The sequence below is a fragment of the Thyridium curvatum genome (assembly GCF_004353045.1).
Source record: "Thyridium curvatum strain D216 chromosome Unknown NODE_15_length_556224_cov_80.126021, whole genome shotgun sequence".
In the NCBI taxonomy this organism is placed as follows: Eukaryota; Fungi; Ascomycota; class Sordariomycetes; order Thyridiales; family Thyridiaceae; genus Thyridium; species Thyridium curvatum.
The window spans coordinates 512,901-527,539 of record NW_022156770.1 but is presented as its reverse complement, the minus strand read 5'-3'; the positions used below and the strand labels follow the sequence as shown (position 1 = coordinate 527,539).

Here is a 14,639-nt window from a genome sequence, read left to right as displayed (position 1 = left end):
AGCAAAGCCCTGTGCTTTGCTCCCCCCCTTTCCCCCCTTCACCTGCCTGCCTGCGGTCCGGTTGTCTCCCGGGAGCTTAGACGAGCATCTAACCAACCCAGTGGTACGTTGCCTTGCTCCTGACGCGGCGTCCGTGTCAAGTGATTAGAGCTGGATCTCTCATCAGCATGACCCAAAACCCATGGCATGCCCTATTTTTCCCAGGAAATTTTGTCATGGGCTTTTATCCCGTCTTCTGCTTTGACCCTCATTTCGGCTTCTGCCATGTCTTATTGAGCTAGAACATTAGTTAATCTTGACAGCACGGCGGTTTATGCCCATTATCTCTTTAATCTTTCAGCTCTCCGGTGCTCAATTGCTTGATAAGCCTTCCCACCTGGGCCTCTCTGTTCTCTTCTACCGTGCTCTTGATTACCACCGACCATCCGAACCTTGCATCACAGAGTCTGTCTTATTAGAGTACGTACTTCCCACACGAGGACACTCGACAGCCGGACGCGCGGGCGAGACCTCCTCTCAGGACCGAACATCCGGGTGGCTTTTGCTCCGCTCCCCAAGCCGATCTCTTCTACATTAGATCCCATCTTGCCACCATATTCTTCAATATCACTCTGTGTGCTATTGCAGCCAGCTTGCTAGAAGAGCGGTGTACAATTACCGTCTCGCGGTTGTTTGGTGTTGGTGGTGGAGCATCTTGACGTGGCCACCGAGGAGGGAGGTTGGGCGCGGGCACATCTGACGGTTCGAAGGGATTGATCCAGCCCTCTGGCGCCAGCAGATCCAGCCCACGGCTACACACCACTCTGCGAGCCGAGACGCAGAGCAAGCATTTGTCTATATCACCAAGGCCAGTGACGGGCCTCGTGGGCCAGCACGATGGAGTGCTACCGCAGTCACCACTCACAAGCTACGGCACCGACGACAACAATGTCTGGAAGCTTTCGAAACTTTTCATCATTACCGGCCGAGATACGGTCCATGATCTGGGAGTACTCGCTCCCGGAGCCGCGAGTCTACGAGGTGCTGGACGCGCCGAGCGCCAAGCAGAAGACGCCGGCGCAGAAGGGCCTGATGTTTGCCAACGTGCACACGGAGCCGCCGCCGGCGGTAGCGGCCGTCTGCCGCGAGGCGCGGTACTACGTGCTGCGCGACTACAAGCCGCTGACGCTCGGCGGGACGACCAAGTTCGTGGACCTCTCGCGCGACATCCTGCTGCTGGAGCCGTACCTGCTCATCAAGCGCCTGCACCGCACGCTGCACTTCATGGGCCAGATACCGCTGATCCGGGACAAGATCAGCCGGCTGGCGCTGGGCACCTCGTACGGCGTCTACACGGGGATCTGCCACCCGGTCCTCAGCTGGAAGGTGTCCAAGAACAACATGGGCAAGCTGCTGCTGGCGCTGGCGGGGTTCCCCCGGCTCCGGACGTTGATCTTTGTCGTGCACCAGGAGTTCCAGTTCGACTTTGACTTTCGGTGCGCGCCGCCGCCGGCGCTGCTCCTGCCGCAGATAACGCCGCCGCCGCCGCCGGGGTCGATCGCGGCGGCGGCGGCCACGGCGGCGGCGGCGGCGGCGGCGAGCACTGCCGGCCACCATGGCCACCACCACCACCACCATACTCATCATACTCATACGCATAATCACACGCATACGCATACGCATACGACGCATACCTCGCTGCTGCAGCCGATCTACGAGCCGCGGACGCAGCTCGTGCACCAGGCGTACCGGTTCAAGTTCGACATCGAGGCCAACATCAACCACCGGCCCCTGCGGCGGCCGCACCTCAACGAGCTGCTGTACTACCCGCTCGACGACGGCGCGGGCGAGGACAGCAAGGAAGACGAGAGGGACCTCTGGGACCTGCCCGGCCTGCTGCTCGGGGAGGGCTCGGGGGCGGCGGGGGCGGGGGCGGAGGACGAGGAGGGCTGGTGCGACCCCTGGCCGACCAACGACGACTGGAGGCGGTTCAAGAGGCGCTTCCAGAGGGCGATACTGGTGGCGCTCGAGATGGGGTTCGTGGACCGCGGCGTGGTCGGGCGGGGCCGGCTGCCCGGGATCAAGGGGGCGAGTCTGCTCTGGCGGTATGGCAGGGGTTGTGGGGAGTGAGTGAGTGAGTGAGTGAGTGGCTGGATGGGGTACTTGGAGGGCAAGTGTATGCGGTACCGGGGAGAGAGCGAGTCTGCCCAGAATAAAGCCGTGGGGTTGGAGGTTGAGACTAGGTGGCTTGCTTGTTTCTTCCCTTTTTTTTTCCCCGGTCGAGCCTCATGGGTCGGCTGGGGGGGCGGGAGAGACGGGCCATCAACTCAAAAGGGGGGTTAGATTCCCGGGCAGTTGGATAAGGGGGCGGGCTGGCACTGTCACTGTCACTGGGATGGAATGGCACTCGAATATGCCGAGCTTTGCCCCGGGAGGCGGCAGCGCGGCTTCCACGAGAAGGCGATGCGGCTAAAGTCGCCAGATTCATGCGCTTGCTTTGGGGCGGGCTCGGCTGGCAGGCCAGGGCGGGTGTTTATCCTGCCAAACACCATGGTCACAAGAGGGCCCTCCCCCTTCCCTTTCCCTCGAGGACTTTTTATCTACCTGCCTTCAGGGGCTGGTTTGCCTGGTGCAAGACAAAACAAGGAATGGACAGTGGTTGGCTGGTTGGTTTGGGGGGATCATCTGGTTCAAACGGAAGGATGAGTCCCTTTGGGCTTTACGTTTTCATTGGAGGCAAGCGGGCGAGCGGACTGGCGCATTCTCTAGACGATACCATGGCGAACGAGGATTACGAAGTAAATGCAATTGATGATTTCATGAGTCAAGTAGTCTGGCCAAGATGGAAGCGGTTTTCCTGTTTGCATCTTGCTGTTGTGCCTGTGGTTGTACTTGTACTTGGGCTGAGATTATCGCCTCTACCATCAGCGACGACAATTTGACTATACAAAGGGTTGACGGTAGCCTGAATGACGACGTCCTTGCTCGACCTCTGCGATCTCCTATGTCATGTTGCGTGTTTGTTTGACGTTGCGGGCGGGGTTGCGAAGTTGACCGTCCCGGACCGCCCCGGGCGGTCACGGCTTTGGTCGCTGACGTGGACCAACGCAACGGCCCTGAAGGCTTGCACATGTGCACGGCCAAGGGCACCGTCTTTGGTCACAGTGACTGAGCGGATTGCTGAATTGTTCTGATTCCTTATTGGGTTTGTTATGCCTGGGCATCGTCATGATCTCACGGCTGGACATACGCCCAGGCAAGCCCAAAGACTGCCTGGCGGCGACGCAACGAGTCGGGCTTCTTTTCAGCACATTCCCTCGGAAAGGCGACAAGACAGACAATATCAATGATCATATCGACGGGAGGGACGGTGCAATTGCCGTCAGCTGATGCGCCTTTCCAAGTAGGACAGCATGAATTTGAATGGCGACCGCTCGGGTGTCGGGTAGGGCCAAATACCTGGACAGTGCTACCTACGTCAGGGCCTGGTCCTACACTACCTACGTACGGGGGACATTTACACACATGACATGCAGACAGAACCGGCAGAGCTTTGCAGTCGTGTCGTGTAATGCCGCAGTTTTGGTATCGGAGGGGATGTCCCGGCGCGGGCAAGCGCAGAACAAGTTTCAACTTTTCCAGCGAACGATCGCAGCACCCTTTTCTTTTCGCTCTGGCGTGCGGGACCTTGCAGAGAGAGGCCTGGATTCTTTTCTGGAAGAAAGTGTCCCTTGCCATCCTTGTCACCGGGTGATGTCAGCAAAGCGAAAAGTGTGGAGGGCGTGTTCATGGGATGGGAGAGGTTGTACAAGATTTCCGCTTTGGGGGGTGGGTGCGTGGGTGGCGAGGCCAACAACCCTGCGCAGGGGGCGGCTTGGTTATCAGCAGAATGGGCAAATGATGGATGGAGGAGGAGGAAGAGGAGGAAGAGGAGGAGGGTACGGGACCCTGAAGGGATCTTCGATTCGCGGTGGGAGGGAACAGGATCGGTGGTTTATCGTCGGGGGCTAAGTAACCTTGTTTGCAAATTGGGGGGGGAGGGGGGGATCAGATAACCAACGGGCCGCGCACAGTCACATCATCATCATTGCTCACCGGACATTCTAGCTTTCTAGCCTTGCCAGCTTTCTGCCCCTTCTCGTCTCGAGGCGTCCATCGGATCCAGCTGGCTGCCTGTGGCTCATGCGCGGGCGGAGTTGTTGTCTCCTCCCTCTCCAGTCGGTCTGGCCGCCAGCACCGCACACACAGGACGCCCGCCCCCCGGGGAGGTCCGCCACCCGGCAGTATCCGCAGACCCCGGGCGTGCCGAGCCTTTTAGAGCCTGGAGGCCATTCTAGGGCGTTTTTCAGTTCGCAACAGATTCCAAGGTTTTCTGCCGGTTGCCGTTGCGCTGCGGGTGTTGTCGCAAGAAAGTGTGGGAGAGCTGAAACCCCACGCTGTAAGTCTGTACTCCGTACTTGTAGTTCTGTTGAAAATCGAGAGAGTCATCGATATCACCGACACGGCTAATCAATCGATTCGTGTCCGTCAGTCAGTCTCTTCGCTCTGGTTTGTAAGAGATACCTAGCAATAGCACCGTGCTCACTCATCGTGCTGGCTGCCAGTCCCACGCACTGCAACAACGCCTCCAGCGACTGGCAAATGACGGCCAGCCGAGACTCAAGACATGGCTTGTGCTTGTGCAGGACGAGGGCTGATGCAGGGTCCGTCCTTGGTTCCCTTCTCGTCCCTTGTGATTTGACCGCCATTTCATCGCCCAGCTGGATTCCCCCATCTTTGGCCATCCATCCACCCATCCACCCATCCTAGCCATCATCCGCCGCCCGCACAAACTTGGCCAAAACAGCTTGAAACCCACAATTCTGGAGACCTTGGATATGATCTCATGCTGCGTCGTTTCGTCGTACCCGCCGCCGCAGTCACGAGCAGAGGAGAGGTCGCCGGTTCTCTTCTTCCCCCACGGCTTCCCTGTCCTCCTCTGGGACGGGATTGGATGGATGCCATTGCCGGCCTGCATTAGATAATACCCTAGAGGACTAGAGGAGAGAGTCAAACACACAAGAGCAAGGAAAAGAACCGGCGGTGGCGAGACACAAGCACGAACGAACGACCAGAGGACCAAAGACCCTGAGCAAAGCCACCCTCCCCCCCGACCAGGCCTGGCCTGACCGAAACCCCCTTCTCTTGGCCCTGTACCATCCATCCATCCATCCATCCATCCATCCATCGTCCATACGGAGCAGACCAAGAGGCCACCCAAGACCGGCCAATCTTGTGCTCCTGCAACGTGAAGAGGGGTCTCCCTCCCGAGGCGAAAAGGGCTGATGTGCTGCACCTGATCGACAAGCCCGAATGTGATCGTCGCCCTTTTTAAACTGCGACCGCCTGCTCCTCCAACAAGCAGGCCATACACCATCCCATACACCATCCCACACACAAACAAGCACACAAGCACACACACACACACATGCACATTCCACACCCACGACCTGATCCCATGACCTGGACCAGTGATAACCGCCCATAGACAATCACGACTTCAGAGTTTTCCCCCCCATTCTCCTTCGCAGGCGAATCCGCTTCTTCATCTTCTCATCCCCACGTCCTGTTTTCTTTTCAACTCCTGCGTCCTTGCGTCGTTCGTGCATTTTGGGCTCCCTGTTCCATTGCATTTTCCAAGGGTTCAGATGGATTGCTAGACACACCGCCCGCCCAACGGAGCGCTTGCTGTCGTCATCTCTCGCCTCGCCTCGCCTCGCCTCAAGAGAGATCAACTGCCACTCCGCTGCAGAAGAACCAGAACAGTCCGAACGGGCCACTGGCAACGCATCATCGCGACTTGGATTCCCATCCGCGGTCCAGGAAGGCGTCCTCTCTTTTTCTCTACAGTAGCACCGCGGATTTGTCGCTTGTCTGGCCGGAGAGAGAACGCAACCAACGTCCGATTTGCCTGCCTCAAACGTCACACCATCGCATCGCTGCCACTGCTCTCTCTGTCCGTAACACCCGATAGGTCGCTCCGGGACAGCGAGATTCCCTTGGCCTTTTGGTTTTCTCAGACCACTTTTTGTTATTATTTATCTTTTTTCGCATCGCCATCTTTTTCCTACTCACCCATCATCTACTTGCTGTCTCGATTTCGGTGCCACACTAGAGGAATCACCATACAACAACATCCTTGCGCAAAGGCTACATACGTTTTCCCATACAGGACAAACACAACACAACACAACACAACACACCAGAACATACAACACAGAAGAAGGGCGTGAGGCATCAAAAAGATACACACACACACACACACAACCATGCCCAGACGCCCGTACAAGGAAGACCCCCTCACGCGCTCCGTCAACGGCTGGCTCGACGGCGTGGAGGACTCGAGCTCCGAGACGAGCAGCGGCCAGCACCGCCGCGGAGGACCGGGAGGAGGAGGAGGCCGTTACGCAGCCGCCGGCGCGCCGCCGCCGCCCTACGACTACGACCGCCGGCCGTACTACCCCGCTCCTCCTCCTCCCAGGCAGGACTCGCCGCCCCGTCGCGGCGGCCCGCCGCCCCGCCGGTCGAGCTACGCCGAGCCCTCCCCCTACGAGGACATGCGCGGCGGCGGCGCACGGCCGCGCCGACCCGCAGGCGGACCGCCGCCGCCGCCGTCGATGTCGCCCAGCCCGCCCAGGCGCCGGTCCTCGTACCGCCGCTCGCCCAGCCCGCCCCCGCGACGGGGTCGGCGCCGGTATGACGACGGGGACGCCGGCGGTCCGCCTCCGGGGTACTACCCGCCCTCGACGCGCCACGGCCGACCTGCAGCAGCAGCAGGAGGAGGAGGCGGGCCGTCGTCGTACCGCGCGCCGCCGGCGCCGGAGCCGCCCTCGCCGGTCGGGGACCGCTACGAGCACGACCGCAGCAGCAGGCGCCACCAGCGGCGGCACCACTCCCTCTCGCCCTCGCCGCCGCCGCCGCCGCCGCCGGGCCCCCGCATGCGCCGCAGCGCGTCGACGCGCGACGCAGCACCGGCGCCGTCGTCATCGTACGACCGCGACCGGAGGCCGGGGCCCGGCCGGAGAGACGACCCTGCGCCTCCGAGGCCGAACCTGCAGCGCAGCAAGACGACCTCCGCCGGAGCTGCCGGCGCCAAGGACAAGACCGGCGGCGGTGCCGGCGGCGGCGGGTTCAACGCCTCGGGCCTGTGGACCAACCCGGCCTTCCAGGCCGCCGCCGCGGCGGCCGTGCAGGCGGGCGCGGCCAAGGCGTTCAGCCTGCGGGGCCAGCCGGGCAGCTGGGGCGGGAAGAAGAAGGGCGGGCAGATCGCGACGGCGGCCCTGGGCGCCGCGGCGCTGGACGCGTTCAACAAGAAGAGCGGCGGCGGCGGGGGGGGCAAGTCGTCTTCGAGGAGTGGCGGTGGAGGGTCGGGAGGAGGAGGAGGAGGGAAGGGGGGTATGGGCGCTGCGCTCGGCGGGTTCTTGGTCGATGAGCTTGCGAGGCGGTCGAAGAAGAGGTGAGCGAGCGCAATTGGAAACCGGGTTAACATGGGGAGAGTGAAATGGACCGGGTTTGGGTTTGGGGTTTGGGTTTAATTTGGGATTGGGATGGTACATAGTTGGGAACGGGCCTTGTTTGCTCGAAAGTCTGGTTGGGAGGGATAATTTGCAGGTGTGTGTGCTTTTGAGAATCACAGCCTCGTCGTGGCTTTGGGAAACGGCTCTCCGTCTTAGAATGGCTTCATAGAGACAACGACGCACAGTCTGGGTTTTACATACATACATAGTTTTGCATGTGGCTTTTGCAAGGCCATCATCGCCTCTCGAGTCAATATATACCCACGCTTCTCATGCTAATCTTGTCTTGTTATTCTCTTCCCTCCCGCTACTATGTCGCCGCTTGGTTCCAGCGACACGTCTGCCTAATGATTGATCAATCTCCGCCATATAGAAGTACCCCTGGCTTCACTCTGGCTCTTCTTGCCCGTCGCGCTCTGGTACGCGTCCACGAGGCCGTCCACTACTTCCCGCGTGACCGACGAGCTTCCACATGCCTGCACGTCCAGGTCGATCATGTAGTACTTGCCGGAGCCGTGCACCATCGGCAACACGGCCACGTCGACGCGGTGGCACAGGAGCTCGAGCTGCCGGCCCGGCGGCCTCGGCGAGAACCTCCTCTGCAGGTCCTCGAAGCCGAGCCCCTGTGTGTGTATGCGAGGGTTGTTGCTGTTGTTCTTGTTGTTGTTCTTGTTGCCGTCGTCGCTGCCGGAGACGTACACCGGCGGCAGCTCGACCGCGTCGAAGCCGACCTCGAACTTGCCCGCCGACCCGAGGAGCACGACGAGCCGCTCGCCGTCCGCCCGGAGCAGCAGCAGCCCGACGGCCAGCAGCCCGCTCGCCTTGCGCGCGAGAAAGGTCGTCCGCGTCAGGCCCGAGATCCAGCCCCGCGACGCCGCCGCCGCCCTGCTCGACATGATGGGGAGAGGCGTCGGCGGGACCGGCAGCTTCTTCGCTGCTGCTGCTGCGGCTGCTGCTACTGCCTCCCCGTCCTTCCCGTCCTTCCCGTCCCCCTCCCCGTCGTCGTCGGGCGCGGGAGGCACAAAGGTCCCCACGAGGCGGTACATCGCCGCGGGGGGGCCGGCGCGCAGCTGCAGGACGTGGTGCGGGAACACGCCCTCGGTCTCGGCGGCGCGGGCCGTCGGGTCCTGCCGCACGTAGACGCGCTGCAGGGCGCCGCGCCGGCTGACCTTGGCGAACTGGGCCGCGCGCACGCGCGCGTACTGCTGGTCGCTGCCGGCCGACAGCTTGCGGAGGTAGACGGCCAGGAAGGTCGAGTCCTCGTAGTCCGGGGGCGCGGGGCAGTCGAGCGCCGCGACGTAGACGTCGTCGCCGTCGCCATTGTCGCCGTTGCCGCCGCCGCCATCATCCCGCTGCTGCTCGAGGCGGCTGAGCGGCAGGTCGATGCACAGGCCGCGGTTGGTCATGGAGTAGGGCGGGCGCGGGTCCCAGTCCTGGTAGGGGATGACCGAGTTGGAGTAGACGAAGGCGCCGGGCGACGGGGCGAGCAGGCCGTGCTGCGCGCCGGGGGAGGCGTCGGCGTCGACCCACGCGAAGAGCGACTGGTCGTCCGAGTGCTTCATGACCTCCTCCTGGAGGCGCAGGAAGGCGGCCCGCCCGCCTTCGCCGTAGAGCATGGGCATGTTGACGCCGAAGACGCCCATGAGGCAGTAGGCCGCGTCCTCGGGCCGCGTCGTGCGGCGCTGCGCCGCCCACGACATGCGCTTGGCCACGCTCGCCGACCGCAGCGGCCGGCGGCCCGTGAGGATGGCCTCGTCGATGCCCGTGATGGCGGCGATGGGCCGGCTCAGCGTCGCCTTCTCCCCGAGCCGGGCCCAGTCGTCCGAGTAGAAGACCAGGTCCGCCGGCGCCAGCAGCTCCTGCAGCGTCCAGCCCCGCGTGAACCAGCGGCAGCGCGCGAAGCCGGACTCCGCGTCCGCCGGCCTCGCGTCCCGGGCCACGCTCTCGAGGTGCGCGTAGCACACGGCGGCCTTGAGGTACCACTCGTAAATGGAGTTGATGGCCTCGGACAGCTCCGCGCTGCTGGTCTTGTCGATGCAGCACGAGTCGATCCAGACGTACTCGAGCCCGTCCGCGATGGCCTGCAGGCATGTGTACCGCACCTTCCGGAACGACGGCTTCTCGGCGCCCGTGCCGTTCACGATGTCTGCGAACAGGACCTCGCTGCCGGTCCAGGTGTGCGAGAGGATGGCGTACTGAACGTCGCCGTCGGGGTCCAGGTCGACCATCGACGGGCCCGACGGGTCGTTGATAGTGGCTGCGACTAGTACTCGCATGTTGCCTTCATCCCATCATGCCATCTCGGGGGGCTCCATATAGGCTTCTTCAAACGATCGACGAATGCATCACTGTTAGCATAAAGATCTCCGGAGATACTCAATATGTATTTCTCTGGGACGAATCAAGAAAGCAAACAACCCATCAGGATCATAATGCCTGAGTTTCTATTCTTGGCTATTCTTGGCACGGGCGGGACACAGGGCTGACAGCGGTGCGGAGAGGTGGCAAATCATCGGAAATCTGGCGTGACACTGCGGGTGTTGGTTACATGGGGCCAAGTGCTCTTCGCCGGCTAAGCCCTGCGGCGATGTCCTAACACAACAGGGGGTAAATACAAATAGAATGCATCGCTTGTGCCACGGGGGCTCCTTTTGCTCTAGACTTTGACACTGATGCCTCATTCCATGAAGACTATCACATCGCAATCGCCATTCCTATCACCATTACTATCGGCCATTTCAAACCCATCTAACTAGCTGGACCATTTCGATATGGAGTCTCGTCAGCATCAAGATGCACCGTCCCGCGATGCAAAGAGTCCCGAGGATGGGATTGATCAGCCGCAGCCAACGAGCCCGCTCTGGAAACCACTGCCCACGGCTCCGCCAAAGGAGTTTCCTCCTGACATGATTCAATCCGAGTGCGGAATCCGCCTACTCCCTCATGCATCTCAACGGAGTAGCTAACACACAATCTACAGAGACCCAGCCGGGCCCGGCATTTCGTCTCCAGCTGCAACCCTGGCACCTTCCGAACTCAAGGGACAGCCCATGATCACCCCAGTGCCGAACCCGGCGACTGTGACGCCGCTGCAGCTTCTCGGCGACTCACCGCAGTGGATCGACTGTCCCTTCTGCCAGCGCAGGACGCAGACGGTGTTGAGCAAACGAGGCTCGGGCACGCAGGCGTGAGTGTTCCAGACCCAACTAGCATGTTCCTTTCTTAATTCAGCCTGCTCATGCACTTCCTGGTAGGCTTGCTTCGGTGGTGTGCTGCCTGTTCTGCATATGCCTGACTTGCGTTCCCCAGCTGGCGGGCTGGTGTGAGAACGTTTACTACACTTGCTCAAACTGCAAGCACACCGTTGCTATGAGGCCTCACGACGGGCCAGTGCAGGTCTTTGGTCCTGTTCAGGCAAGTCAGGTCCCGTCAAGGTTCGCTTGAGTCGAATTCGATGCCTCGAGCTCGGATAATAGTCTCGTCATTGCGAATGGATTTGGAGAGGAGACATCAAGCGCAGTTTCTATTAAGGAATGGTTTTTTTTTAATTACGATACGTATGTCCATGTGGCTTTAGAATCCTTTACTCTACATATTATCTTGCTACATGCACTGAGCACATCAAGAAGTTGGCTCACATAGACTTTTAGGACGTTGGTCAATTCGATGCACCAACTATGAGTAACCCTCATCTCTCACCATTATCAGAATAGATCTTGCAAAGCGTAGAACTAACTAAGCGTATATTTGAGTTTGTCCTAGTTGCTATTACTCGAAATTCCCGTTGTTTATGTATCCACCATTGTTGCCCTATTCCAGCCTAGGTCTTATGTCAGAAGCCGAGACGAGGAACCTAAAGTCCACAACTCTATCCCTTTCGTCATCTATCTCTACTCATCGGATATATAACCGGCTCGTAGACTCGGAGGATCCATCTATTGAATTTCACAGCCTCTAGCTGCTGCTACTGAACTATCTGATTCTAGGACCAACCAACCGCTAGACTGATATCAACCTCGTTGCCATGACGTTCCTGCCACCTACGGATGTGCTCGCTCGGCTCCAGACAGCTGGTGACAACTATGCGAGCGGGAAACCCGGCGCGCGGGAGCAGCTCATCGACTTGAGCTATGCTCTGATATCAAGCCTGGAGCTGCCTAGTGAGGCAATACAGCGCATGGGGTGGGCCGAGGTGAGCTTCCCTCCGGAAGTCTTCTGAAGAGACGGAAAGACTAAAACTAGAGGTCTGCTATAGCCTGCGAGGACAGCACACTGCCGAATAGCTGTAGACCTTGATCTCTTCGAGCATATCAGAGATAGTGGCTCTCAAGGCATCCGCGCCGCGGACTTGGCAGTCAAGACTGGCGCGGATCCCGTGCTCATTGGTATGAAGCTGTCATCAGCGGTGGTGCCTAACAAAGGTTGCGTTTGAACTGACAAGCTGATGCAGCACGCGCTTTGAAACATCTGGCGGCCATGAAAGTCGTGGGAGAGAACGGCGCAGACTCAGTCGTTGCCACGCCTCTCAGCAACGCCCTCACCGAGCCAAGGTTTCGCAACGGCATCATTTACACGTAAGCCTTGCCCAGCCTTCCTTTTCAAAAAGATATATTACACCGCCACCTGCACGTGGAGAGGTTGGCTCTAACAAGAGGCGTCCAGACACGACGTCGCGGGCCCCTCATTCCGAGCCCTCCCAGAGTACCTCAGGAGCACGCGCTACGCCCTGCCCACGAGCCTCACAGACGGGCCCTTCCAGGCTGCGCACAAGACGCAGCTGCCATTCTTTGCCTGGCTTGATCAGAATCCGCCCTACCTCGAAGCCTTCAACAGCTACATGTCGGCCTACCGCGCCGGCAAGCCCGCCTGGGTCGATCCGGGCTTCTACCCCGTAGAAGAGCGTTTGGCAGCTGGGTATGACTCGAACATCAGTGAGGCCATGCTCGTCGACGTCGGCGGCGGGATGGGCCACGACCTGCGGGAGCTAAGGGCGAAGCATCCTTCCCTCCCGGGCAAGCTGATCCTGCAGGACCGGCCCGAGGTCATATCTACCGTAGGCAAGGAAGCAGGTAGCACTGGGGTGTTTGAAGCCCAGGCGCACGACTTCTTCACGCCGCAGCCCGTGCGGCACGCGCGCGCGTACTACCTCCACTCGGTGCTGCACGACTGGGGCGACGACGAGTGCCTGCGCATCCTGGAGCAGCTGAAGCCGGCGCTGCGGCCGGGATACTCGAGGCTGCTCATCAACGAGATCATCGTGCCGGACCGGGACGCGTCCTGGGCCGCGACTTCGATGGACCAGCTCGTGTTCGTGCTGGGGGCTATGCGCGAGCGCACGAGGGCTGACTGGGAGGCGATACTGAGTCGGGCCGGGTTCGGGATTGTGCAGGTTTATAGCTTCAAGATGGGGATGGAAAGTCTCATTGAAGCGGAGATCTTGTGACGAACAGACGACGGCTACTTTCTGCGTTTTCCTGTATCCTGTCAAATAAAGACTTCATTGGCATGTTACATGTCGAAGATATTAACTCCTAATTTCGCCTTATAGCCACCATTCCAAAGAGCAACAGCATGCTCACAAGCATTCGGTATGTACAATATGTACAGATTCCGTTTTCGTTCATGTTCCATGCCCCTTCCATATCCGCTTTTGCCATCCTAGCTACAGACCTCTCCAACTCCGCCCTCTTTAGAAAAGCTTGATGCCATCCCACTGGACGTGGTCAAAGTCCTCGGCCATCTCGTAGCCAAACACGCCGGCAGCCCTCTTGACAGCCCTCTTGGCAGGGCAGATACTGACGGTCGTGGTCGACGTGTACGACGTCGGTGTCGGCAATGTCGTGGTCACGGCCGTGACGCCGGCGCACGAGCAGGCGCTGTAGTAGGCCGAGGCCGACTTGCAGTACGTGGCGTAGGTCGGGACCTCGGTCGGCTCGATGGTGGTGGCGCCGGCGTCCTGGCGCTTCTGCGGCGGGGGAGCCGCGCGCCGGGCCGTCGGGATCTGCGCTCTTTCGAGGACCGTCGTCGTGGAGATCGTAGTGCTGGTGTACTCCTGTCAGCTTTCTGTGGGCTCGAGCAATACTGGCTGCCGAGAGGAGGCATGGGGGACGGGAGAGGGCGGCCTGGGCTATCGCCAAGACATACATAGTGTAAGGGCTGACAGTCACAGTGTTCAGCTTGGAGCAGTCGGCCATACGGCTGGTCAGGGGCGGCTTGACGCCGTTGGTGCCGCCGACGCCGCGCTGGCAGTTGTTGCCCGGGGCGCAGTGCTTGTCGGCACGCCGGTCCATGAACTGCGTTCCGTAGACGGCCGAGAAGGCGGCGGGAAGCAGGAGAAGAGAGAACTTCATCTTGACAAGATCAGGGAGTCTTGGCTTCACGAGGCAGTTTCTCACACCGGGAAAAGGAATCTGGTATGCAAGATCGTAGGGATGAACTAGGTGGGAAACCGTCAACGCCACAGCATCGTCCTCTTAAATACCAGCCAAGCGAATGGCTTGCGCCATCGAGAAACAAAGAATAGCATGGTCTATGATTAGTCCTTTTGGTAGAGTTCAAAAGGCAATTGAGCCCCAGCGCGAGCTGGGCTGAGCTGTTGATTGCAAAGTTGAGCAGACTATTGGAAGCTCTAGGTCCAATCTGGAGATCCCCGCAATCCGGGAAACCCAAATCTCGGGCCTAGATTGTGTCAGCTCCAGCTACGGGCCGCACTATTGATTCTAGCCACGCTAAAGTAGACTTATCACATACAGAAGACTGATGTTTTCGACAAAGGAGTGGCTCCAAAGTGCGTGCCACCCGCGTGGTCAAAGCCTAAGCCAAGCTTTTCTCCAAGCCCTAGCAATTTGGTTCAGCTTCCGTGATCAGTAGTTCACCAGGCTACTCCCATTCCGGATCGTTATGCCCGTTTGGTAGCAAACTATGGCGCTGTGTCCGCGTGTCTAGGCCGGTTTCGACCACAGGGATTCTGATAGCCAAACTAAACCTACCCATGCCTCTCTAGAAATTGCAAGTGTGCCTCATTTCCCCGGGTTCAGCTCGATTTCGTGGCGATAGTAATTGCATTGCTCTTCATTTCAATGTTCTTCCATTTGCTCCGTGTCG

General features: G+C 59.8%; 5 protein-coding genes across 5 annotated transcripts; 3 read left to right on the top strand and 2 right to left on the bottom strand.

The window, feature by feature from the left end:
• Positions 1–927: 927 nt before the first annotated feature.
• Positions 928–2,109, top strand: E0L32_003544 (uncharacterized protein; the record flags this gene model as incomplete). The annotated part of the gene is made up of 1 exon (XM_031137856.1): positions 928–2,109. One exon carries the CDS (start codon positions 928–930, stop codon positions 2,107–2,109), a length of 1,182 nt encoding a protein of 393 aa, XP_030998693.1.
• A 4,178-nt stretch (positions 2,110–6,287) lies between these two features.
• E0L32_003543 (uncharacterized protein) lies at positions 6,288–7,478 on the top strand (the record flags this gene model as incomplete). The annotated part of the gene is made up of 1 exon (XM_031137855.1): positions 6,288–7,478. The coding sequence occupies one exon, from the start codon at positions 6,288–6,290 to the stop codon at positions 7,476–7,478; it is 1,191 nt and encodes a 396-aa protein (XP_030998692.1).
• A 401-nt stretch (positions 7,479–7,879) lies between these two features.
• Positions 7,880–9,811, bottom strand: E0L32_003542 (uncharacterized protein; the record flags this gene model as incomplete). The annotated part of the gene is made up of 1 exon (XM_031137854.1): positions 7,880–9,811. One exon carries the CDS (start codon positions 9,809–9,811, stop codon positions 7,880–7,882), a length of 1,932 nt encoding a protein of 643 aa, XP_030998691.1.
• A 495-nt stretch (positions 9,812–10,306) lies between these two features.
• E0L32_003541 (uncharacterized protein) lies at positions 10,307–12,978 on the top strand (the record flags this gene model as incomplete). The annotated part of the gene is made up of 8 exons (XM_031137853.1): positions 10,307–10,455; positions 10,516–10,722; positions 10,767–10,785; positions 10,845–10,958; positions 11,539–11,727; positions 11,791–11,920; positions 11,986–12,109; positions 12,198–12,978. The coding sequence occupies 8 exons, from the start codon at positions 10,307–10,309 to the stop codon at positions 12,976–12,978; spliced, it is 1,713 nt and encodes a 570-aa protein (XP_030998690.1).
• Positions 12,979–13,224: 246 nt separating this feature from the next.
• On the bottom strand, positions 13,225–13,885 carry E0L32_003540 (uncharacterized protein; the record flags this gene model as incomplete). Its single annotated transcript, XM_031137852.1, has 2 exons — positions 13,225–13,576; positions 13,680–13,885. The coding sequence occupies 2 exons, from the start codon at positions 13,883–13,885 to the stop codon at positions 13,225–13,227; spliced, it is 558 nt and encodes a 185-aa protein (XP_030998689.1).
• Positions 13,886–14,639: the final 754 nt, after the last annotated feature.